At 58.1% G+C, this 24397-nt stretch overlaps 5 protein-coding genes across 5 annotated transcripts; 4 read left to right on the forward strand and 1 right to left on the reverse strand.

Annotated features, from left to right (window-relative positions):
• Positions 1–425: 425 nt before the first annotated feature.
• CDEST_08338 (Putative cysteine peptidase, cysteine active, peptidase C1B, bleomycin hydrolase) lies at positions 426–3037 on the forward strand. The gene is made up of 2 exons (XM_062924497.1): positions 426–911; positions 1006–3037. Exons 1-2 carry the CDS (start codon positions 667–669, stop codon positions 2306–2308), a joined length of 1548 nt encoding a protein of 515 aa, XP_062780548.1. The 5' UTR covers positions 426–666; the 3' UTR covers positions 2309–3037.
• Positions 3038–6913: 3876 nt separating this feature from the next.
• CDEST_08339 (Putative cytochrome P450) lies at positions 6914–8936 on the forward strand (the record flags this gene model as incomplete). The annotated part of the gene is made up of 5 exons (XM_062924498.1): positions 6914–6964; positions 7033–7836; positions 7938–8252; positions 8345–8511; positions 8613–8936. The coding sequence occupies 5 exons, from the start codon at positions 6914–6916 to the stop codon at positions 8779–8781; spliced, it is 1506 nt and encodes a 501-aa protein (XP_062780549.1). The 3' UTR covers positions 8782–8936.
• A 2700-nt stretch (positions 8937–11636) lies between these two features.
• On the forward strand, positions 11637–16347 carry CDEST_08340 (uncharacterized protein). The gene is made up of 2 exons (XM_062924499.1): positions 11637–15894; positions 15948–16347. The coding sequence occupies exons 1-2, from the start codon at positions 13179–13181 to the stop codon at positions 16217–16219; spliced, it is 2988 nt and encodes a 995-aa protein (XP_062780550.1). The 5' UTR covers positions 11637–13178; the 3' UTR covers positions 16220–16347.
• A 3358-nt stretch (positions 16348–19705) lies between these two features.
• On the forward strand, positions 19706–21049 carry CDEST_08341 (uncharacterized protein; the record flags this gene model as incomplete). Its single annotated transcript, XM_062924500.1, has 1 exon — positions 19706–21049. One exon carries the CDS (start codon positions 19706–19708, stop codon positions 21047–21049), a length of 1344 nt encoding a protein of 447 aa, XP_062780551.1.
• A 339-nt stretch (positions 21050–21388) lies between these two features.
• Positions 21389–23569, reverse strand: CDEST_08342 (Putative carboxylesterase, type B, carboxylesterase type B, alpha/Beta hydrolase). The gene has a single exon (XM_062924501.1). The coding sequence runs from the start codon at positions 23172–23174 to the stop codon at positions 21465–21467; it is 1710 nt and encodes a 569-aa protein (XP_062780552.1). The 5' UTR covers positions 23175–23569; the 3' UTR covers positions 21389–21464.
• Positions 23570–24397: the final 828 nt, after the last annotated feature.

Raw genomic sequence — 24397 nt, forward strand, 5'->3', positions numbered from 1 at the left:
CCCTTTTGAGACCGATCCGCCAGCTCCATGGGGACCTTGATGGTCCCCTCCTTTGGTATCGCGTGCGTGACTCTCGTGGGCGTCTAATCCCTGTACCAACGTATCCCCCCAAAACGCTTATCGCTCGCTGTATGGTCAGATTGGCCCCCGGACTTCGACTCGCGCGACTGATAAGGGAAGAAGACGCAAGTGCGGGCACCACCTTCGTCGGCCCCCCCCCTCCTCGGGAAGCTTTTACCTTCTCCAACAAGATAGCGAGCGCGGTCTAAGTAGGTAGGTAGGTTGCTGGCAGTCCCGGCATCGGGCGAATCGGTTACGAATGGAAGGGGGTGGGAAGTGTCGGGGGAAACGAGGGGGAGAGAGAACCGCCCGATCTTGGGTTTACGACGGGTGTGCTTTGCGTCGTCTTAAATACCAACCACCACCTCCTCCCAGCCGTCTCGTTTGCTTGGAAACGGTTTCCGTCCTGAAAGCTTCTCTTCTATTCCCCATCCTCCTGAGATCTCACCGTGCCCCGGTCATCGATTGTGTGATCGTATATTCTGCCGCAGCCACCAGTCCGAGTGAAGTCGCTTGACAGCATCACCGTCGTCTTGACGCAATACCGACGGGGCCTCGTCTACCCAACACACCCACCGTCCCCTTCCCTTCCCCAAGCTGGTCGAGATGGGTTCCCAACAGTCCAAGACGGCGGTCGACGCATCCAACGAAAAAGCCCTCCTCGAGCGCCTCCGCCGGATCCAGGTCGCCGATGACAACTTTGTCAACGTCGACGGCTCCTCATCCTCCTCCTCCGCCACCGGCGCCGACAACGAAAAGAGCGATGTCAGACTCACCCGCGAGCCCGAGGGCCTCCCCGTCCAGCAGACACAATCCTGGCAGTCGCGGTTCCTCTCCGACCCCAAGAATAAGTATAGCCCCCGCCGCCGCACCGGGGGAAAAAAAACACCCCTTCCATCATGGTCGAAACCCAGACTAACACATAAACCCCCACCCCCCGCGCAGGCTCGCTCTCACGGCTCTCAGCACCGCCGACCCCCGCGCCGTGCTGGCGTCGACGCCCGCGAGGCTCGCCGACCCGCACGTCTTCAACACGCGCATCCCCTTCGAGGGCGCGCCCATGACGAACCAGCGCTCGTCCGGCCGGTGCTGGCTCTTCGCCTCGACCAACGTCTTCCGCGTCGCCCTCATGCGGCGCCACGGCCTCGCCTCCTTCGAGCTCTCCCAGTCCTACCTCTTCTTCTGGGACAAGCTCGAGAAGAGCAACTACTTCCTCGAGCAGGTCATCGACACCGCCGGCGAGGACCTCGACGGCCGCCTCGTCCAGCACATGCTCGGCGACATCGTCAGCGACGGCGGCCAGTGGGACATGGTCTACAACCTCGTCCGCAAGTACGGCCTCGTGCCCCAGGCCCTGTACCCGGACTCGTGGAACGCCATGAACTCGGGCGTGCTCAACTCCATCATCAAGACCAAGCTGCGCGAGTACGCCCTCGCCCTCCGCGCACAGGTCCGCTCCGGCTCTGGCTCCGGCTCCGCCCATGCGCTGTCCTCGGCCAAGGACGCCATGATGCGCGATATCCTCTCCGTCCTCACCCTCGCCCTCGGCCCGCCGCCCGACCCGCGCGCCGAGTTCACGTGGTCGTACCTCGACAAGGACGGCAAGGCGCGCGAGCTCACGACGACGCCCGCCGCCTTCGCCACCGACATCTACTCGCCCGAGCTGCGCATCACCTCGTCCGTCATCGACTCCATGGTCTCGCTCGTCCACGACCCGCGCCACGAGCCGCTGACGCTACTCACCGTCGACCGCCTCGGCAACGTCGTCGGCGGCCGCGGCGTCACCTACGTCAACGTCGACATGGCCACCCTCAAGGCCGCCTGCGTCGCCATGATCAAGGCCGGCCTCCCCGTCTTCTTCGGCTCCGACGTCGGCAAGTTCAGCTCCTCCGCCGCCGGCGTCATGGACCTCGACCTCATCGACTACGAGCTCGGCTTCGGCGTCTCGCTGCTCGGCATGGACAAGGCGAGCCGCCTGCGCACGGGCGAGAGCGCCATGACCCACGCCATGGTCCTGACCGCCGTCCACCTCGACGCCGACGGCCGCTCCGTCCGCTGGAGGGTCCAGAACAGCTGGGGCGAGGGCGCCGGAGACAAGGGCTGGTTCGTCATGACCGACGCCTGGATGGACGAGTTCGTCTACCAGGCCGTCGTCGACGTGCGCTTCCTGAGCAAGGACGTCCGTGCCGTCATCGGCACCGAGCCGACCGTCTTGCCGCTGTGGGACCCTATGGGCAGTTTGGCCTAGATTCTGACAGAGGTCTCTCGCGTGTGTTTGAGTGCGGAATGGGGGCGTTGGTGGAGTTCTAACCATCCGGGGGTGTTTGTGTGTTCAGAGGTGACGTTGCAGATGCCTACTGTCGGGCTTTCTGGCTCATCGGCGAGATTCAAGCCTTCACCACGTAACTTGACCAGCAAAGGTCATGGCTCACTTTGATAGACACCCTGAAATACAACTTTAAATTCTTCATCATGGTGTTACAGCAGGAAGTAACTGCTGGTCAAGTTTTGTAGCATACGCGCAGGCCTCGTCGATACGTCAGAAAGTCCGTTAGTAGGCAACGTATGGAAGTCAAGTGGTTCCCCAAGCAGTCAACCCAGGCCGTGTCCATGGCCATGCCAAGAAGACCAATTGCAGGGTGGCGTGTCGATTGTATTTCGCTTTCAACTATCAGCCATGGCAACTCTTCCATTTGCGCCGCCAACGGTCATCCACGGGTCAGACCAAAGCTGTACAAAGCAAAGGACGGTACAGACGACCCTAGCCTGGAGTTTCCCTCGAGTCCCACCACCGTTGCAGATCCGATATGGGCGCATGCATCGTTCTCGGGACGGGGACATTCCTTGGCCCGGATGCGTCCCCCGGCTCCCCGCCTCGTCGAAACCTCATAGAGTGACCTCAATTCACCAAAATAGGTTCGTGCCCTCCGACTCAGGGACCATTAGGTTAGGTTTTCCTAACTTGCGTACACTCTCCGGCCCGCGAAAGTTATCTTCCAAGGTCCGGAAGGCTCCTTTCTTGGATGAGCGGCCTGTTGGGTTTGTTGGGAAAGCACGTGTAAGTAGTAGTGTAGAGTGAGGCGAGGTGCGTCTCAAGGATGATGGCGGGCCCTGATTCAGGGCATAGTTTGGCCAATGCTAGTGTTAGTTTCGGGAAAGTAAACGTTGAGTTTGTCATTGATTCGGCCAGATTCACATGTGCTTACGAAGCTCTATGCTTTCGTGCGGGCAACAAGTGGTTTTCTTGCAATCGCTGTGTGGAACTGAAAAGGCCATCCGGAAGAGAAGCCGACTTGAGGCGCGCGTATGTATGTCTGATTCTGCTGGCTGGCTAGATCAGCACGGCAAGCTTACTGGGACCAGTCCTGTGGACGCCCAGGAGCTATCAGCTGGTCAGCCGCATTACCTTTTGCTTGTGAAAAAACTTCGGTGGGCTTCAGTTCAGATGACATTGTGGCCTGTTCTTGGCAACGCGACGATCCACGTGGGCAACCCCGACCGGTCTTGGTCTCGAAGCTTTGCACTTTCAGAGCTCACCGAGAAGTGAACTGGCTCTCGCATCTTCCGAGCCCAGAGAAGGCCCTGTCGCGTATCAACCGTGCGCACGTATCGCCGCCAGGCCCGTCATCGGCGGCCGATCTGAATGAAACGTCAGGGGATCGAGATGCGAGAACGGTAATTTCAGACTTTTCAGACTGGCATTCGAACGGCAACGCTCATGGATGATCACTCGTGGATGTGCAGATCAGAGCAAAGTGAGACGGTCTACGAACTTGCACAAGGGCGATGGAGCCGGCGAGAACCCAATGAGGTTGTCTGGTGGCTTGCAGTCCGATGAGACCGGGGGCATCCCCGTCTTGGGTTTCGGCGGAACGGGCTTTGTTGGATTACTGCCCTGGTCCGTCCCTACCCAACTGCCAACGTTGTTTGATGGAGACAAGGCTGGTGGAATTGGGCGTTCAGCAGAGGTGAGAGAGAGAAAGGCTTGATCGTGGATTGAAATCTCTGCAACCGTCGGCTAGGCAGAACGAGGCATTAGAAAGTCGATTGCGCACGAAAGAGTAGTCCGCCAGGGCCACGTCTTTCGGCAGGGCTGTTTGGCGAAGACGTCGAGATGGGATGCTCCTTGTCAAGGGCAAGTGGCATGGGTAAGTGGATATTAGATAGTCAACTCGTGTGAGTTGTCGTCTGTCATATTGCACAGCTAAGGCGACCTAGGAAACGTTACACTTGTTGCCTTTCCCATGTGGCCCGTGGTGATGAGGGAAATAGTGCAAACTGTCTGAAAACAGCTGGGCGAAGGCAGGTACTGTACTGACTGTACAGATACTTCGCTGGTGAGTCGCGGCGGTGAGCAGGCAACGGAGACTTCTCAGGTCACATCGCATCTTTGGGGTTCAAAGATCAGCCCCATCGACTCCACGCGGCAGTTGCGGTTGCGGGTTGCAGGTGCAGCAATATTTCAGAGGCGTTCCCAGTCACGAGGTTGGCAGACGCAAGTCGTTGCTTATTTGGTAGTGGGTTCTCGCCGTGGCGTCGTCTGTAAACGCAAAAACCATGGAGAGGTATCTTGCACAAAGGCGAGATGCTGCAGATGCAGTCGAAAGGAGGAGGTGGTGAAGATGATCCTGACCCTCCAATGGTTGGTGGCGCAGGACTCTCGCTGCCCGCCAGTATCGGCCGGGCTAGTCGGGACTGGCATTGTCGCCGTCGATGCGTGGGCTGGTTGTCAAGTCGGGTTCGGCCAAGGCACGGCGACGCGTTGAGGGTTCCAGGGGTTTCGGTGTGGCCCATGTCCGGTGTCCCACAGTTGGGCGTGATGCTTGGCAGTGGCATCGGCAAAGACGAAGAGGACGACTACTGACAGCCATCAGGTGGTGGCCAAGACGCACAGCAGGCGGACAGCCGCAGCAGGCTTGAAACCGAAGATGCAGACCGAGGCGGTTGGGTCGAAATGGGGGGCGACTGTGAGTAGGGACTTTGGCGGGATCGAGACGTGACTGGTGATGGAGCCCGACCGACGAGGATCATGGGATATGGAGCGTCGATGGAGACTCAGACAGACCCGCAGCGACAATCCACTCGGACATGGACATGGTTGAGGTTAAAATCGGGCTGCCGGCTCGGTGGAGGCAAACAGTGGCCTCGATGTCCGTGAAAGGAAGGGATCGTGGCCGTTTAGGTTTGGGAATTGCAGGATTGGCGGAGGAGGACAGGGCAATAATGCCTCGGGGCGACTACTGGGCCGTCTTGGGCCGAGTTGGGCACCGCCTGGTTGGTGGTTTGGTAGTGCAATGTCTTGCTCATGCTCATGAATGTTGGTTGACACAGGGAAGAGGGCAACGCATCGGCCGACAAGCGTGTGTCTTGATGGTTTGTTGGTGTTGTAGTTTTGGAATGTTGATGTTGTTGTGTTGTTCCAGGCATATGCTCTACCTCTTTCTCTCTTAGGTAGTCTCTCCCGACGTCGAGGAAGGAACGAGACGAGAGTCCGACTGCTTGCTGTGGCAAGTTGACGGTCCGTACCGGTCCGTGCCGGTCCGCTTGGCACCCACCAAACTAGGTGCCTGGGAGAAATAGGTAGGTAGGTGCTCTGTACTAACCAAGATGCTTCATCGGTCTCTACGCATCCATCTACCTCGATAGGCAGGTAGGTAGGTCTGGTTGCGTCGCGTTGGCTTGTTCTTATCGTTTTCTTCTAACCGTGTTCTTTTTCAGCGCATTTCAGATCCTATCGATAGTGCATCCCTAAAGCACCCCCAAGGGCGTCTTGCTCCACAACTCATATGTCTATCGATTGTGGGCTTTATCCCGCGGATTGTAAGTTGGGTGGCTCCTGAAAGTGATCCCTTGTGGCTTAAGAGTAGCAGAGCTTGCAAACCCTCTGTGTACCCGTAGACCGATCCAGCGGACGAGTGCCCCAAAGGCGAGAGGCATTCACAGGTTCCCAGCCAGCACCGCGTGGGGGCGAGCGTCGTCGCTGGCCCTCCCTTTTACACCGTTTCGTGGTGGTTGGGGGCGGTGGGGTTCCACAAACGTTAGCCCCTCCGGATTTAGCGCCTTCGCGGCTGTCGTCGTTCCTCGCGTTCGCATAACAACCGACAACGATAACGACAACGAATCGTATACGAAGCCACAGCATGGCATAGCATGAGCCCCCCCCCCGCGTAGTTTCGTCGACAGAACCGTTCTATTACAGTCTATACCTTGTTATGATCATTCCCAAACAGTGAATTTTCATTTGTACACGGAAATTGCAGTCCGCACGTCGTACCAACAGACTCTGTTACGGATCTGTTGTAACATCCCCTATGCGTAAACACCGTACTACCTGCCATACGCGGTTCCCTTTCTTGGAGCGATCCATTGCTGCATGGGACGGGATTCAAGACTGGAGCCCATCTTACGGGGATCTCTCAACCCCGAGACGCACATTGCCGTTGCAGCAATTCGTCCGAAACAACCCAGAGAGACTCAAGCAAGCAATCCATCAAGGGAGGGAAGCCGCGCGATTCTAACCAACAATAGCCGCATTCCCCTATGCGGTCCGTTTTCGCATCATCGCGTGATTCGTTAGACCGTGTACAGCCAGCTTGCACGAATGCTGAACAGACTGATGGCGAAAAGCAATGCCAGGCCAAGATCCATCAGAGGACCGCAATGCAATAATACGTCAGCCCAATTTCCAACTCCTTGGCCTGCCTTTGACAATGCGTGGAGATGGGGAGGAGCTTTTTTTCTTGGAAAAAAGGATATATAGGTTCGTACGAGCAATTGACATTTGGTTGAGTTTGTGGGAGTTCCCCAAGCGACTTGCCACTGTTTTGACAGTTTACGAAACCACGACGATACGATGGCACTCCATGCCACCTTGTTGACGACCACTGCGGTGGGCGTCAGCACCGTGAGTCCGCGACCGTTTCACTCGGATTATTTGCCCAGGTAACTACGCTAACCAACAAACTATCGAAGCTTTTTTTCTACATTGGCGCTTGCATCATCTACAACTTGTTCTTCCACCCGCTCCGACACTACCCTGGCCCGCTCCTCATGAGAGCAACGCGATGGGGGTACTGCTACAAGCTCATCAGCGGCACTCTCCCCTTCGACCTCTTGGAGCTTCACAAGAAATACGGGGATGTGGTCCGCGTCGCCCCAGACGAGCTGGCGTTCTGGAACGCACGGGCCTGGAAGGAGGTCATGGGCCATCGAACGCAGGGGGCGCCCGAGTTCAGGAAGTTCGCTCAGTTCTACCGGCCGGTCCCGGGCCAGGCGACAAACATCATCAATTCCGAGGGGTCGGAACACTCACGGCTCCGTCGGCAGATGGCCCACGGGTTTAGCGACCGTGGCCTGCGGGAGCAGCAGCCGCTGATCATGAAGTACGTCGATCTTTTCATCCAGCGCCTGCACGAGAACAGCACAAAGACGGACCCCATCGACATCATGGCTTGGTACAACTTTACGACGTTTGACATCATTGGAGACCTTGCCTTTGGTGAGCCCTTCGGCTGCCTGGAGAACTCCGAATATCACCCATGGGTCAAGAACATCTTCGAGTCGGCTCGGCTCGGCAGCATCTTGCAGACAGCCAACCACTTTCAACCCCTGAGGAAGTTGATCACCAAGGTGCTGGCCACGAAGTCGCTGCAGGAGGCCCGAGAAAAAAACATGGGCAACGCAAGGGATAAGTTACAAAGACGCATGGATGTGGGGAAAGACGGCGGCGGCAGGCCCGATCTCATTGAAGGCCTGTTGAAGAAGAAGGAGGAGCTGGTGAGTTTAATAAATCAAACCCAAGGATGCGGTGGCGGCCCTTGTATTCCGAAATCTGCTCAATCTGGCCTGCTGGCTGACACGAGGAAACATTTGCCCAGGGTCTTTCGTTTGATGAGCTTGCGTCGAACAGCAACATCCTCATTATCGCAGGGTCTGAGACGACCGCCACGCTGCTGACTGGCCTGACATATCACCTCTTATGTAACCCGCAATGTCTTGTCAAGCTGACCAACGAAGTTCGATCATCCTTCCAGAAGGAAGAAGACATCGACATGCTCTCGGTCGGCAGGTTGACTTACATGCTGGCTTGTATAGAAGAGGCGCTGAGAGTCTATCCACCCGTGCCGCTGGGTCTTCCCCGAGTGGCCCCGCCTGGTGGGGCAACCGTCAGCGGGAGGTTCGTCCCCGAGAATGTAAGTTAAACAGGGGCCGGCCAGCATACGGATGCCTACCTACCTACCTACCTACCACCACATGACCGGATACTAATCCTGATCATGCAAAGACCATTGTGGCCATCCACCAGTGGTCCGTCAACCACAACGAACAAAACTTCAAGAGGCCTTTTGAGTTTCACCCCGAAAGGTTCCTGGGCGACGAGGAGTTCTCCACCGACAACAAAGAAGCATTACAACCCTTCCATGTTGGTCCCCGGAACTGTTTGGGGCGCAAGTGAGTGCCCTTTTCTCGATCCCGAATGACGCAATACGGATGTTTGGGGGTCCCCCCCCCCCTCTTCTTTTCGTTCTAGCTGACCTGGAGAAAAAAAAAAGTTTGTCCTACTCGGAGATGAAGCTTATTCTCGCCCGGCTCATCTGGAACTTTGACATGGAGCTTGCCGCAGAGAGCCGGAACTGGGCGGAAAAGCAGAAAATCTTCATCCTGTGGGATAAAGGTCCGCTGCGAGTACGTCTGACGCCGGTGATTCGCACCACAAGCTGAGAGAGAGAGAGAGAGAGAGAGAGAGAGGAGAGAGAGAGAGAAAGCATTTGTGGACTATGCCAGTCCAAGACAGAAACTTTGTGGGTGGAAGGGGCGGCGGCTCCTCTGTATCATCATATATTATCTATACTGGTTACATGCTTATTAGACTGTGCTTTCTAAAGTGGTTGATTTTTTCCATTCGTCCATCTGAGATGTTGTGTACGTGTGCCATGTCAAGAGGGGCCGGACCTCGTTGGCCACATACCTTCTTACTGTTGTATGCACCAATCATGATTGGCCTATCTTTCCTCTTTGTCGTACAGCCATTCGCAAACCGTCTCGGACGGTCGATGTTGACGTTCCTCGTTGACTCACCTCGCCTCGCCTAGCCTCGTCCCCGATTCTTCCGCTGTCCAGAAGCACCGTCATCGCCGCGTACTCCGCGGTCATCACCAATCACTCCCGCTGACGTCGGGTCAAATTCCCCGCTGCAGCCGTCTCAGTCCCCCCCCCCCTCCCTCCGCCACTACGCTACGGATACACAACCGCACCACCACAATGCGTGACACCGTACCTATCCAGTGCTAACCCACCCGACACAAGCGATTGACTTGACAGCTTTGTAGCGTATTCTTAGTCGCCGATAGCTCCCCCGGCGGACCGGACGCGCTGTACGCTGTGCCCTGTCAATGGCGGCGACGAAAGGGGGGTAGGGTCTATTGAGCGAGGCCTTGTTGCAGTGTCACTGAACCGCGCACGCGTCGTCTCCTTGTCTCTCGAAGCGCCTGGGAGGCCACGCCGTCGGTATGTTATGATAAGCAAATTTGACGGAATTCCAGGGCCCTAAAAGGTTGCCGGGTCTGGGAAAGTAAAAGACCGGACAGGGGGGGGGGGGGGGGGCGGACGACCCTGGGGCTTCCCTGTCTTGGGCCTTCGCCGCCCCGGTCGACATCCAAACAAACGTCCAGGAGGACGTCATCGCCATGGTCGACACGGACGACATGGACGACAGCCGGCTTCCCAAAGCGGCAAGGGAGCGGCCGTTTCGCACACCTTTGCCAGCGAGCGAATCACGCCCAACGGCAAAGTACCTTGGCGCGTTCGTGAAAGAGGTGTGTAAGTGTGTATGTGTGTATGTGTGTATGTGTGTGGTGTGTGGTGATGGTCTCACCTCTTTCACTTCGGAGAGGGTTGGTCTGCTAAGGTTTCACTCTCCTGGGCCAGCGCCATCAATTGACTCTCAATCGGACCCTTTGGGTTGGAACAATCATACCCGTCTCGGCTGAATTTCCATTTCACCGTGTCTTAACCTGCCTCTCGGGTCGGTCGCTTCTGCCCTGGGTCTCTCGAGACAGACCACTCTGCACTCTCCGCAGCACCGTCCTGGTCGTCAATTGCCTGATTGTTCTTTTCTTTTTTTCTTCTTCTTTTTTCCCGACTCAAGAGACGTCAGCGGTCAGCAAGCTAATGAGGTGAGAGATGAGGTGCATCACGCACCTCACCTCACGAGCCACCCGGCCCCCAATCGCATCCTTTCGGTCTCTTGCCCCTGCAGAGCCACGAATTGGAAACGATCGCTTCGACGGCTACCCGCACGCACCTCGAGAACGACCCTGCAGGGTAGGTAGGGAATTCGTAGGAATTCGTTGGGTCTTTTTTTTGTCTTTCTTTTTTTTCTCTCCTCTCTCCTTTGCTGCCGTGCCTGATCAGGGCCACACGCCTGCTGCGAGGGAGCAGACGTGCAGACACCGAGACAAGAACTGTAGGCAAACCCCTTCTTCCCCCAATAACCCGTCCCATCCGACGTCCGCCTGGGTTCTCGTCTGAACTCTGCAAGGACAACCTACCTACCTTCCTCGGTAGGTACAAGTACACACACACACACACACACACACACACACACACACACACACACTGCAGAGACGAAACGGCCCAAGCCAAGCACGCTGTTTCTGCATGCACCCTCTGACTGACTTGGCTGGCTCTTCAACCTCGAGTTTGAGCGACTTGGGGGCAAGCCTAGTGTTTACTTTATTTTGTTAATGTTTTATTTTGTGGCCTAGTAATTTCGACCTGTCCGTGCCTCGAGTTAGCACCTGAGTCGCCTGGGTGGGAAGAAAAGGCCAATTCGCTACTGGTAGGTAGTAGCAGCATCTCGGCCTCCCGTTAGCTCTTCCTGTCGCTGACGGAGGCGCTACTGTGTACATCACGGCATTGGCATTTGGCATTGACGTTGTCGCACGTCTGCCCGTTCTGTCAGCTTCTCGGGCAGAGAGCACACTCCCTAAGTACAACCACACCGGCGATCCTGTTTTCAGTGGGTAGGTAGGTAGGTAGGTATGTAACCAGGTACAGATACTTGACACGCGCCGACCGAGGTCAGCAACCACCAACAATAACAACAATAACCACGCATACCTACCTACCTTAACCTTCTCCGGGGCTACACGCAGCCTTGTCAAGGCTCCAGGAAGCACCTGGCCGCCGTCAAGTCCCGGATAACCGCAGTCACTCGCCGCCGTCTGCCGAAGACCCTTACTGGAGGAACACTGGGTCTTGACGTCGAACAAATACGTGCCGCGGGGTGACGTGCTTGGCCTTATCAACCAAGTTCTTGGTGCTTGGTTGACACACACAAATACACACACACACACACACATGCGCGCGTACCAAAATACCGTCCACGGCACAACGCGACACAGGACCTTCCAGGAATGACACCACACCAAGGTGGTACACCGAAGACAAACTCTCAGGCAACCAGTCACATTGCCCGCCCGTTTGCTGACTGAGTGTTTTGCCTCGGGCGCCCCTGGAATAAAGAGACACGGACTGGAGAGTGTCCCCCGGACCATCCATCCATCCAACCTTCCAGCATTCATCATCAAAGCAAACCCCCCGCGATCCTTACTGCTGTGTTGACAAGGATCAGTCAACTCCTCCCTTCGTCATTGCGCCCAGGATAATCCCTCCCCTTCCCCAAAAAGAAGACTCGACGTCGCAGTGCATCTTCCAAGTCGTCACCCAATCTTTGCCCCCCTTGGCCCTTTTATTATCATCATTTGTCCCCCCCCCTTTCCCAAGAAGGAGCCGCGGCATTGGTGACGTTATCGCTGTCCTACCATATCTAATAGTGAGTGATTCTCATTCTCTTCTCGCCTCCTCTCCCGCGTCACCTTTCCTTCCTACCTACCTACCTATTCTACGGGCACGATTCACCGTATGTCATGCAACACCGTCTATAGTCGACACAACCGTCCGTATCCTGCATGGAACTGTATGGAGACGGTGCATGGGTGGATGCATATAGCCTTCGTCCTAAATCTGACTGAGCCAGCCCACCACGCTTTCGCAGCCTTAGTATTGTTCCCTCGCTTCTCCTGCGTCTTACAAAGCCAGACTCGCCCCTCTTTTCCTTGGGCGGCGCTGGAGCCTGCAGGCGTATGCAGTACAGGTACGGATACTAGTAGGTACGAGTTAGAACTGGGACATCTTCCACTCAGCCAGAGTCCACAGCGGCGGACTCGGACGTTACGTTTCGACAGCGATCCGACGAAGAGTCCACCCAACTCCAGCCCGACCTGACGACCCGAACCTGACCAGACACACCAAGCCCCCAGTCCATTTCAGCCCAGTCCCGTTAACGGGGGGGTCTTCAACTCCAGACCAAGCTAATAGACGCAAGGGAAACGGGAACCGAATTAAACTGAGGGGAGACTGGACCCCGCCATCTCACAGCTCGTACCGACCACACACACACACACACACAAACCCACCATCGCATTCCGCCTCGGTGGGCATCCCAACGAGTACGACTGCCCCTCCCTCCTCTTTCTCCTACTCTCACCTCACCCTGCCATACCCTCCACCAACACTACCACCAACACCACCACACTTGTCCTCCTCCTCCTCTTCCTCCTCCGCCACCAATACCATTCTCACTTCTCCCTCGAAGAATAGGGCAAAGAAACCAGGGCCCCATCCACTCGATACCTCATCTTGCCCAAAAAAACAAAAACAAAAAAAAACCACCAGCCAACAAAGTGAGACACTGCATCACCCTCTGACGAGCGATCCTGGACACCGAAAGCCAAAGGACGCCAAAGCACCAAGTCAAAGCGACTAGGGGGAAAAGACGAAGCACAGGAGAAGAAAAAAATTCCTTAGGGCGGAAATTCTCACGTGGTCGAGTTGTGCTTCTTCCCGCTACCTCCGTCCCACTCCATCTCTGGTCTAATCCAAGGTGGTCAGCGCCCAACCCAATTCCCGGCTGCTACCCTCGTCATACTTTCCCCTCGCCGTGCTCTCCGAGGCTCTTGGTAGCCTTTCTGCACAATACTCCTGACGGAGAAAACCGCAAAAACGAGAGCGACGACCAAGACGACTCGACGCCGACTCGGCCGCAGGACGTCACGATGGATCACCGCTATTCCTCCTCGCGATACGCACCCGTCCGCCCGCGGTCGCCCACCTTCAACCCCGCAAGGGCTTCACTTCCCACGAGCGTCGGCTACAGCTCCATGTACGGAGGCGACATTCATGTCATGCCCACGTCGTCGACCAGATACGCCTCGTCCGGCTCGCGAGGCCACCATCATTCGGGCGCCCCAGCGACCACCACGACGACCTACGCCGTTACCAAGGACCCTCTGGCTCGCGGCACGGGCTTGAGGGACGCGAGCCGCAACCGCAGCCACCGCTCTTCGACCCTCGACTCTACCGCCGCTCGCCCAGTTATCGTCACGACGACCCAGGCCCGGCCACAAGCGAGCTCGTCATCGCACCACTCTTCGAGCAACAGACACTCCAGCCCGATTCGCGACGAATACCGCTCCAGCGACGCGACTTTCTACACGCAGCCCGCCTCTTCTATACGCTCCCGCAGCCACCACCGAGGGGGCTCCTACAGCGCAACAATGGACAATGAAGAGTTTACGCGGCTGCGCGAGCGAACCCTCGACCCTACGCTGGCCAGGCACGACACATACCGCCCCTCGAGGTCGTCCGCCATCTACGCCAACAGCACGCGGCATGCCAACGCTCCCATCGACATCGGCGGCGACGGCTACGAATACACTACACCAAGCGACCTTGCACGCTACGACTTGGACCACACACGGCCCCCCTCCAGATCTCGCCGGAGGGAGAGTGTCGACCGGGGCTACTACCGCCCAAGTGTCAACCTGACCACCACCGAGAGTGCCAGCCGCCCTTTCAACGATGCCGGCAGATACGAGAAGCGCGGGGGCGGCCCTCCGCCCACCACCCGGGGCTTGGACAAGATCAATCGTTCAGCTACCAACGTCTATGATCCATCGCAACCCTCCATTCCGCCCCCGGCTCCTTCAGCGCCGGTCCATCTGCCGGTGCCTCCGAGTCCGAAAGATAGACGCTCCACTGGCGCCCCATCCTCCATGGAAGTGGCTGCGACGTCAGTGGCCGCCGCCGCCGCCGCGGGAACTGTCGCGGGCGCCACCCCCTCTCGCCGCCCTGTGTCGGTGTATCAAGAAGGGCCCCCGCGGTCCAGTCATCACGAAGACTACTACCGGAGCCGCGATGACGACCGCGCGCAGCGGCAAGCCAGGGACGTGGAACGCAAGTACGATCCTGTTTACGGCAGCGGCGATTACTTCCACGACGACGGAGTGACCTCACGTGGTTTCGGTATTCGTACAGACTCGGCCCCAGTCGGCGGCGACTTTGACGACCGGCGTGAGCCTCGCAGGGAAGTGCGGTCGGAGTCCCGGAACGGATATCGCTCCGATTCTCGCACCGGATACCAACCTGAGTCGCGCGGCGGTCACCGGCCGGAATCCCGCAGTGGACACCGGACCTCCCCTTCGGACGCCAAGAAGGGTTCGGATGACGAGTCCAAGCGCCGGGAGGATAAGGATCGCTCGAAGCGAGACTCTGTCCGCCTCGATATCGACAAGGACCGACACACGCGTCGCACCAGCACGGCTACTGAAGACGAAGCTGAGCGGAAGCGATTGCGCGACAAACTCAGCGCGGGGCTTGGCCTCGCAGCCACTGCGATCGGCCTCGGTTCGGTGTCAAAGGACAAGGACAAGGATGAACCTCCCGAGAAGCTCGAGAGGGAGTCCCGCCGCCGCAACGACGAGGAAGATGCCGGGGCTCGTGCTGCTGACAGATACAAACCCCGGGACGAGTCTCGTGACCCACGCGACCGTGCCCCCGTCATTGTCGAGACACGCAGAGTGCCCGCCGAGCAAGACGCAGAGGTTCATGACCGCGAGAGAGAGCGCGACCGGGAGCGGAGCCGCCGGGACGCCGAGGCTAGGCTCGCCGGCGACAGCCTTCCGACATCGCAACGCGAGGGCTCTCCGGACGACGACGAACAGAAGTCTAGGCGGCCCAAGCGTCAAACGATTGGCTTCAACCCCACCGACGCAAATGATATCCGGGAGTTGCAGGAGCAGTTGGCGGCCATGAAGGACGACAAGCCCAAGGAGAAGGTGCCCGTTCCCGTGGAAAGGTCAAGTCGCGCCGAACGCTCGGAACGTCCCGAAAGATATGAGCGGTCTGAGCGGCTGGACAGACCGGAGCGGCTGGATAGATCCGAACGACCGGATAGACCCGAATGGCTGGATAGAGAAGAACGGTCGGACAAACAAACCTACGCCGATCTCCCAGTCCGAGAAAGCAAGGAACGCACGCCTTCGCCCAAGAAAGAATCGCCGCCTCCAAAGAGAGAATCGCCCGTCTCGATCCCTACGGGCGATTCAGGCACCACGGCCTCGACCAGAGACGAGTACCGTGGCCGTGACATGACGCCGCCTCGTTCGGACGAGAAGCAGGTCCGCGTTGTGTCGCCCCCTCGCGACAAGTCGGACGCCAAGCCTCTCAAGGGTATTCTCAAGGCGCCCAGCAGGTTCCCCGAAGAAGACAACCCGATCCGTGAGGGCGTTGCACCTCACAAGGATGACAAGAAGCTGAAAGAGGTCCCCCCCGGTGCCCGGTGGACCAAGATCAGTCGCAAGATCGTCAACCCCGAGGCTTTGACCGTGGGAAAGGAGCGTTTCGAGGTCCGTGACGACTTTGTCATCGTCCTCCGCGTCCTCAGCAAGGAGGAGATCCAGGCCTACGCCGCCGCAACACAGGTCTTGAGAGGTACGTGACGGGACCAGGCAAGCTTGCGTGACCCACACTGACGAATGACACAGAGCGGAGACGTGAAGAAGCCGGCAAGGACCGCGACCGGGATCATGAGCGGGGCCGTGATCGGGATGGCGAGGACGACGACAGGCGGAAACACCGGCACCACAGGAGAGAAGACGGCGATGACGATCGGCACGACGAAGATCGCGAAAGGGAGCGCCACCGCAGGCACCGTCGAGATGAAGAAACCTACGACGACGAGCCAAGGCGACGGGATGACCACCACCACCGTCACCACCGGGAGCGTGAGCGCGAACCCCTTGCCATCGAGGGCTGAGAGCGACGAAGGTTCATGGAGTACGAGGCGGGGGTTTATGTTTGTTAAGAAGTCAGGCTTGGCCATGTCAGCATTTTGTAAGGAGCCTATGAAGCGAGAAGAGTATTTTTTCCATCACCTTTTTTTTTGGGGGGGGGGGGGCCTCTGGGAAGGCACGTTTTACACTAAGTCGTGGGAGGAGGAGCTGGGAGGTATTTATGATTTCCATCGGCAAGGGAAAAGAAAGAGAAAAGCTAGCGGGCTACCAAGGCAATATAAAGGTCATGAACACAAGGCGTTTGGATAACCCGCCCTTGCCTGACTCTCTTTGTGCGCATGGAGACGAGACGAACACCTGCAGTAGGACGGGGCGACCCAGTGTAAGTGGTCTCGTGCGGCCGTTGCGATGGGGGTTAACGTGAACCGGACTTGGGTCCGCGCGAACACCACACGACGCTTGCTTAGCTTGCAGGAGCGAGTGACATTGCGGGGGGTTTATGTGAAATGGAGTGAGGGCGGAGCTTGACGGCGCTAGGGGGTGGGAACGTTTGAAGGGAAGATGACGAGGCCGTCTCGGGTTTTGGGTGGGATGGACAGGCCCAATGAAGACTGGGTTTCTTTTGGCGGAAATACATTGAGCGCGGGTGGGAGGATGGCTGGACGCGCGTGTGAGAGGGCCCATCGTGGAGAGGCTCTCTTTAGGGAGGTCAACCTGGACACAGTCGACCCGGCTGAACAAAAAAAACAAGAAAAGGAACTCTACAAGATTGCAAGATGAGATCTGAATATCAACAACGAAACGTCATGAGAAAAAGAGAAAAACAATTGAGGAACAAGAAAGAAAGAAGGAAGAAAAATACAAAAAGAACAATTGCTTCCGAAACCGAGAATCGAACTCGGGGCTATGCCTAACCTCTCGAAGGAGATGAGAGGGCATCATGTTGGCCACTACACCATATCGGATTTTCCTGTTGTGGTTTTTGTTCACCTAGTGGGGGCTATGTAGATGGTGGAGCCGCGTGACAGGGTCTGGCTGGCGGTGGGTGGGGGGGGGGGGGGCATTTGGGTTGGGGATTTCAGTTGTTTGCCATCATGGACTCGGGAGTTGATGTCTTTTTTCTTCTTTTTTTTCTTGACGTGAATGGAACGGAGCCCTCTGGTTTTGCGCTTTTAGCTCCCGTTGTTGCGAATGACGTGTGGGGGTATGAGTCGCGAGGGGATGGGTTGCGCGAGCTTGCGTAGGAGAAGGTTGTGTTTCTTGTAGACGAATGTAAAGGTATAGTGAGAATGATGGTGACGATGATGATGTATAAGGTGTTAGTTAGGCAGCTCTCTTCTACTTACCTTATCCCATTTCTCCCTTTTACTGTATATAGGCTCGCTTACTTGAAGGGGGTGGGGGGTTGTTCCTGCAAAACTAGAATGAACTTTCTGGGTTGGTTTGCGTCAGTGGGCAACGCAAATGTATAAAAGAGAACGTTCGACGCACTCGTCTATCTATCCGTGTGTTTCCCCCTCCTCTGCTGCAAGGCGTCCTAAGAGATGGCACCTTTATATGGCTCATCGTCCACTAGTAGTCATGTCTTGTACAAGAATGCAGCCTGTACGGATTAGACGATGACACTGCTTCCTGTTGTTAGATAACTGGTTACATATGCAGGTTTGCCTTCCGGCTGCGTCCGTCTCTCTCCTTTCTCTTGTTGCCTCGGCTGTCTGCGCACTGCAAAAAAAAACACTACAGCCTTCGCCTACTACTAATTCATACGCTGATTAGAACTACGCATAAGAACTTGCAGAGGGGGGGGGGGTTTAAATAGAAAAAAACTAGGTTTGCTTGTTTATTATACAATAGATACAGAGACTGACTATGATGACTTGGAGACGTTAACAAAAAGGAGGAGAAAAAAGAGAGTCGACAAAAATGAAGAAAGCAAAAAAAAAAAAAAAAGGTAAGGGATGACGACTGCACGTTCTACGAACCGAACAGCCGGCCCTATACAAAAAGCCCCGAGGGGTTTTTGCTGGCTCGATGTCAACTCGGCCAGGTGGCCTGGGGGCGTCCCCTCCAGGTGATGCTTCCTTCCGAACGAGAATCCGTCCATGTACCATAACCTCGTTGTTTCCTGTGCTGGCGGTTGGTTTCATCCAAAGGGGTGGCTGGCTCCCCAGGTGGGCACCAGGCAACAGACACCACCAAGGTCTCCGGTGGGCTCGTAGAGGTGTGGATAGCGTTCGTTCACCCTGAGTTGGTATGTGGCCGTTGGCGTCCCGGCATCATTTCTCCTCCTCTCCGTTCTCAGGGGATTGGAATCGTATGGAATGACATTCTTACAGACCTTCTGGTGAACAAGCGGCGTGCCACCTTCTGCTGTGCCCCTTTTTCTCCTTCCCAGACCCTGACGACGACCTTCACGTACTTCGCTCCACCGGTTGCCTTTGGAAGACTTCTTTCCCCATCGTCCCCCATATCTTGCCCACCAAACTCACATTCCAGAGGGGGTGAGAAACCTGTCGGCCATCTCATCAAAGAGGGCGCCTGCTGTGACGTCGAACACCGCAAAGGTCGGTTGCGAAGTGGGCACAAGCTCTCGCCGCGCCCCGTCACGAGTGAACCTCAATGTCTGGCAAAGAAACAACTTACCGTTCTCCTGCGGTTGTCTACATGCGTAAACTCTCTCTCTCCCGTGACACGGCCGGCAGCTGGACCGTTTGGGTTTACACCTAGATAGCCCTCAGCGGACTGGATGGCGGAATCCCAGTGTGTAAGTAAGTGTAAGTCCTCCCCCTCGGGCCCCTCGCAGCATCGTCCAACCTTGGTGAGCGAAGCATCAGCGGGGCGCGTGTGAGCTTCGAAGAGGCTGATTCGTTCGTCTTGTGAGGGTTGATCTCTGACCGTGTTGTCCCGTTACGAAGGGTAAGTAAACCGTCCACAATGGTGGCTCAAAACACGCGCAACAGCTTGACAAACGGTTGGCCCGTTCAGACGTGAGATATCTTGCGCCTCTTCGGACCATTGACCTCGAAGAGCGCCCAAAAACACACTCCAGGTTCCTATTCAAGAACGTTAACGTTCTCTCACCCCACAGTCGAAGACGCAAATGCCGCGTCCTGTCCGCCACAACCCGGCTGATGAAGAGCCATATACGCCTCACATCTTGCTCCTGGGCTACCCGACTTCGTTCTTCTTGCGCTGGACCAAGGAAATATGTGGACAGTGTGCGCATTTCATGGCGTTCCCCGCGGGGGTAGGTAGTATACGGCCACGCTCTGGACCTTTTGCCGCCCTCCAGCCTCACATCGTGCCCATGGTGGAGGGGTCTCGAGAAAGGCAAACCTACAACCACGACCTTGAGCACCTTCATAGAACAAACGGCTTCCACACCGCGCCGGCCAAGGAATACATAAGACCCCATGATGACCGACGTATCTCTCTCTTCTTTCTTTTCCTTTCCTATCATCATCCTCACTCGCCTCTTCTGGGATCCTAGTGACGGAAAACACTCCAAGATGAGAGACACAACTGCCGTTGTGAACGGCCTTCTTCTGGCTCTCGCCGGATCCCTGGCCGCAGCCGAGTCCCTCATCACTCTGCATGGCGCATCAGCCTCTGCCACGGCCTACAGCGTGGTCACGACTTCCGCATCGGTCTCGGCCTCGGCCTCGGCTGCGGGTTCGAACTCCCGCGCCTCCACCACCAGACCCCTGCCACCGATCGGCCGCGAACCCAACTGCTCCCGCTCCGTGAGGAGGTTCCGCGTCCCACCTACGCTCCCGACCCTGTCGGAAGCGACCACCACCTACCACATCCAGTCGGCCTCAAACGCCACCCACACGCTGGCCTTGACCGCCACCCCCACCTCGCCGACCCTCACCATCACCAGCAGCTCCCTCTCGTCCTCGCAGTCTGCCGCCCAGCCCGTCCCCCGCGACCTGGAGCACGATGACGACAAGAAGACCAAGAGGAAGACCAGGACCCCCGAGCTCTGGCCCGTGATCCCCCGGCCCACCGTCTTCATCCCCGAGGAGGAGGCCAAGGACAAGAAGAAGGACAAGGAGATGAGGGTCGAGGCCGCGCCGACCGTGGCCGCCACCGCCTCGGTATCCTGCACCCCGACCGGCGGCGTCCCGCGCCCGCCCCGCGGTCCCAAGAAGATCCGCGCCGCAAAGATGATCCGCGTCAAGAACCCCCGCGGGCCCAAGAAGCCCCAGGAAACCGAGGCCGCCACCGCCTCCGCCCGCACCACCACCACCGTCGTCGTCTCCTCCTCGGCCATTCTCGAGTACCAGGCCAACGCCACCCTCGCCGGCCGGGACCTCCTCCCGGCGGCGCAGTCGACCGAGGCGACCACGCACAGCAGCAGCAGCCGCCGCTGCACCCGCACCCGGAGACCGAGCTGCTGGTGGAAGACCGGCTCGGCCAAGTCCTCCTCCGGAAGCGTCACCGGGTCGTCTACCGCCTCCCAGCCCACCACTTCCGCCCCAACCACCTCCGGCAACGACTCCAACATCAGGACCATCACCGTCCGTCCGGCAACCACCTCCACTCTCGTCACCAGTACGGTTTCCGTCTCCGGCTCGTCCCCGTCCTCCTGCCCGTATCCCTCGACCACCGCCGGGGCCAGCGTCGTCACCGTCACCGTCACCGCGGAGCCCAGTTACGTCCCGACCTACTACCTGAACCCGTCCACCGACCAACGCGGCTTCCGCGGTCCCGAGGGTCTCGAGGAACCCCAGCCCGCCGTCACCAGCAGCTTCAGCTACACGGGCTGGCTGGGCCCGACCACCGACCACCGTGGCTTCCGTGGCCCTGACGGTCTCGAGGACGTCCCGCCCGCCGTCACTGCCGTTTGAATCACGAACGTCGTCTGTTTATGGTGCCTTGTCTTTCTTACGATTTGCTTAGTAGTCCAGGGGTGCAATGGTGTTCGCAAATGGGGAGTCATGTCGGTCATTTAATACGGACGGAGTACCGTGAGTTCGGGGGGGGAGTAGTTTGACCTAGATAGATTGGACGCAACAGACCGATAACGCTGCGTTGAAGGGAAAAAAAATAGCTAGGTAGTCAGACGTAGTGTTTAGTGCTTTTGTTTTCTTTGCTTCATTAATAAAAGTGGTTGCTCTCATAATTGACAGACCGAACACGCGAACTGAACTGGTTGGACTCCAAACTCTTGGTTTGTTAATGCTTTTCTTACTTATTTAACTATTATGTTCTTCTTATTTCATCTTCTTCTCAAGTAACGACTTCCACGACAGCAACCGCCACTCACGACCACAGCTTCTGGATCAAATACTCAATCTGCTCCGTGCGGTAGGTGTCCGGCTGGACGTGCGCCAGCGACGTGACGTTGGCGTCGAAGCCGATGATCTCAGGGTTCTCGGCGTCGTACACGGGCCACGTCACGTTGGACACGCCGTTCCGGTTCGGGTCGCCCTTGGTGATGAAGGCGACCCACATGCGCGACATGACGTTGGCCAGCTCCTTGTAGGTCTCGGGCTTGCCCTCGAACGGGTTCTCGGCGACGGCCGTCTCGTAGCCCAGGCCGTCCGTGTTGTTGAAGACAAAGGCCACCTCCTGGAAGTGGTTGACGCCCTCGGCCGGCGACATGCCGTTGACAAGCACGTTGAAGTTGTACGAGTACACGGTCTGGTTCGCGGCGGCCCAGTGGCGCGCGAAGAAGCGCCGCGGGCCGTGCTGCGCCCGGTCGCCCGCGAAGGCGTTGACGCGCTTCCACATGGAGCCGTACGAGGCGTACTCCCCCGTCGGGCGGCCCTCGAGCGTCGCCGGCGTGCCGAGGCGCGGGATGTCCGGGTACAGCGCCGAGAGGACCTCGATGGTGACGTTGTTGGCGCCGCCCGAGGCCAGGTAGGCGCGCCACTGGTCGGTGGTGTTGATGCCCTTGGTGCCGAACTGGGTGCCCTCGTCCGTGTTGGCGCCGATGAGGAGCGGGACGCGGGTGAACCTGCCCTCGTTGACGAGCTCGTGGCGGGCGGCCTCGAGGAAGTCGCCGTCGACGACGCCAGTGAAGGAGGGGTTCGCGGTGGAGTTGAAGACGTCGCTCAGGTCCCAGGTCGACACGCCGCGAAGGCAGTCGAGGGTGCTGGCGGCGGACGTGCAGTTGGTCTTGTTCACGATGGTGGCGTAGTAGTCCTGCCACGTGGTGGCGGTGGACGGGACCTCGCCAAAGTCGGTGCCGAGGCCGGTGCCGCTCTGCAGGATGGCGGCGCGGTAGAGGCCGTCGTCGCGGCCGCCGTAGGCCAGCATCTGCGAGGCCACGCTGCGGGAGCCGGCGCTCTCGCTCCAGAGGGTCACCTGCTCCGGATCGCCGCCGAAGGCGGCGATGTTCTCGTTGACCCAGTGCATGGCGAGGCGCTGGTCGCGGAAGCCGAGGTTGCCGGCGCCTTCGGCCTTGACCTCGTCGCTCCACAGGAAACCCCAGGCGTGCAGGCGGTAGTTGATGCTGGCGGCGACGAAGGGGGTGCCCATGCGGACGCCCTGCTCGACGATGAAGGAGAGGTTGTAGCGGGGGTCGGCGCTGCCGCCGTTGGTCAGGCCGCCTCCGTGGATCCAGAGGGCGACGGGCAACTTCGCATCGGCGGCGACGCCGTGGGGGCGGACGACGTTGATGGTGAGGCAGTCCTCAGACACGTGGTTGCCCAGAACCCAGGTGTCGCTGCCGTAGCCGAAGCACAGCGGGGAGTACTCGGTGGCGTTGCGGGTGCCGTTCCAAGAGGAGTTCAGAGGCTGGGGCGGGCGGAAGCGCAAATCGGCCACGGGGGGTTGGGCGTACGGGATGCCGAGGAACATGTCCTGGCCGTAGGAGGAGCTGTAGACGCCATGGTAGGAGCCGTTCTTGAGGTCGACGGTGGGAGCGGCGCCGGTGGTGGTGTTGTCCGGGACGACCTGCCTCGGGATGAGGGCGGATGCCGTGGCACAGGCCGTGGAGAGGGCGGCGAGCAGACTGAGTCGGGCCATGTTGTTTTCGGGGGGGGGGGGGGGCGAGAGGAGGCTATGAGTACCGACGATGCTTGACGGGCGTACGCTGCAGCTCACACCACCACCTCTAGAGCCGCAAACGACGGCGAACCGCGGGCATTATGTACTTCAAGAGCAGTGGGGGGCGGAAGAAGGTCGGATATTGGCTCCAAGGTCGGACTCCATGCTGGAGATGAAGTCCACCGAGGCTCGAGAGTGGTGATCCCGGTATTGAGCCACGAGACCAGGGCGGGCCGGGGTAGCATACGAGCTAGTTTGTAGCGGGTTACGTCACTGACCAGAGCTAAGGAGCAGTTCGAAGCGGCCGTGTCGTGTCGTTGTCGCCGGGTGCTGTAATTGAACGCATTGCGGCGGTTTGCCAAGCTTGGGGCGAATTTTTTTCGACGACGACCGACCTGCCGCGGAGAGAAAACAATGCAATGCTTGACAGAACGAACCAGGCCCGGTCCAATGGCCTGGGTTGTCCTACCCCGCAACCGTCCCGCACAATCGGCCCTACCCTGGCGCCTTTGGGGATTTGGGGTTGGGTGATGTGGGGGAGTAGGGGGAGAGTCGGTAGATGGAGGCCGGGACAGTCAAGGATTGCTGGAGTTTGGTGCGGGCAATTCCCGAGAGACCGGATGAACGTTGTGCGGTGTCGGGGGAGGAGGTCTACAGGTACAGGTATATCGAGGAACTCGTGTCTGCTCCGAGTTCCGAGTCGTTGAGTAACGTGTACATCCGTACAGGTCTCGACATCATGATACGGTGATGGAGGTTATGGGGGGGGGGGGGGGGGGGGCGGCGGACAAGCTGTTGTTGCCAACGGCTCAAGTCGGCAGACCTCGCGGCTGAAGGCCAAGGATTGTTCCAGCGAAATCGCCCTTCCAAGCACGGTCGAGAGCCGGCTGAGAGGAACCGGCGACGGGCGACGGGCTTCTTTGCGCCGGATGAGCCATGCCGGAGCGAGCAAAAAATAAAAATAAAAATAAAAAACAGGCCACACGAAATAAGCAGTGCAGCTGTATCCGCATGTTCCTCCGCATTTCTCCGCCTCGACATGCGCGGAGAACCTGGGAGGCCGGAGCACAGATCTGAACCCCGGAATCCCGGCATACGGGGTGTGGTTGTGTGCTGTACCGACAGATCAAAAGAAAGAAAGGGAAAAAGTAGACGAGTAATGCAAACAATGGCCTTTGGGGAGAGAGTTGGAGCAAGAGGGG

The sequence above is a fragment of the Colletotrichum destructivum genome, chromosome 5 (genome assembly GCF_034447905.1).
Source record: "Colletotrichum destructivum chromosome 5, complete sequence".
In the NCBI taxonomy this organism is placed as follows: domain Eukaryota; kingdom Fungi; phylum Ascomycota; class Sordariomycetes; order Glomerellales; family Glomerellaceae; genus Colletotrichum; species Colletotrichum destructivum.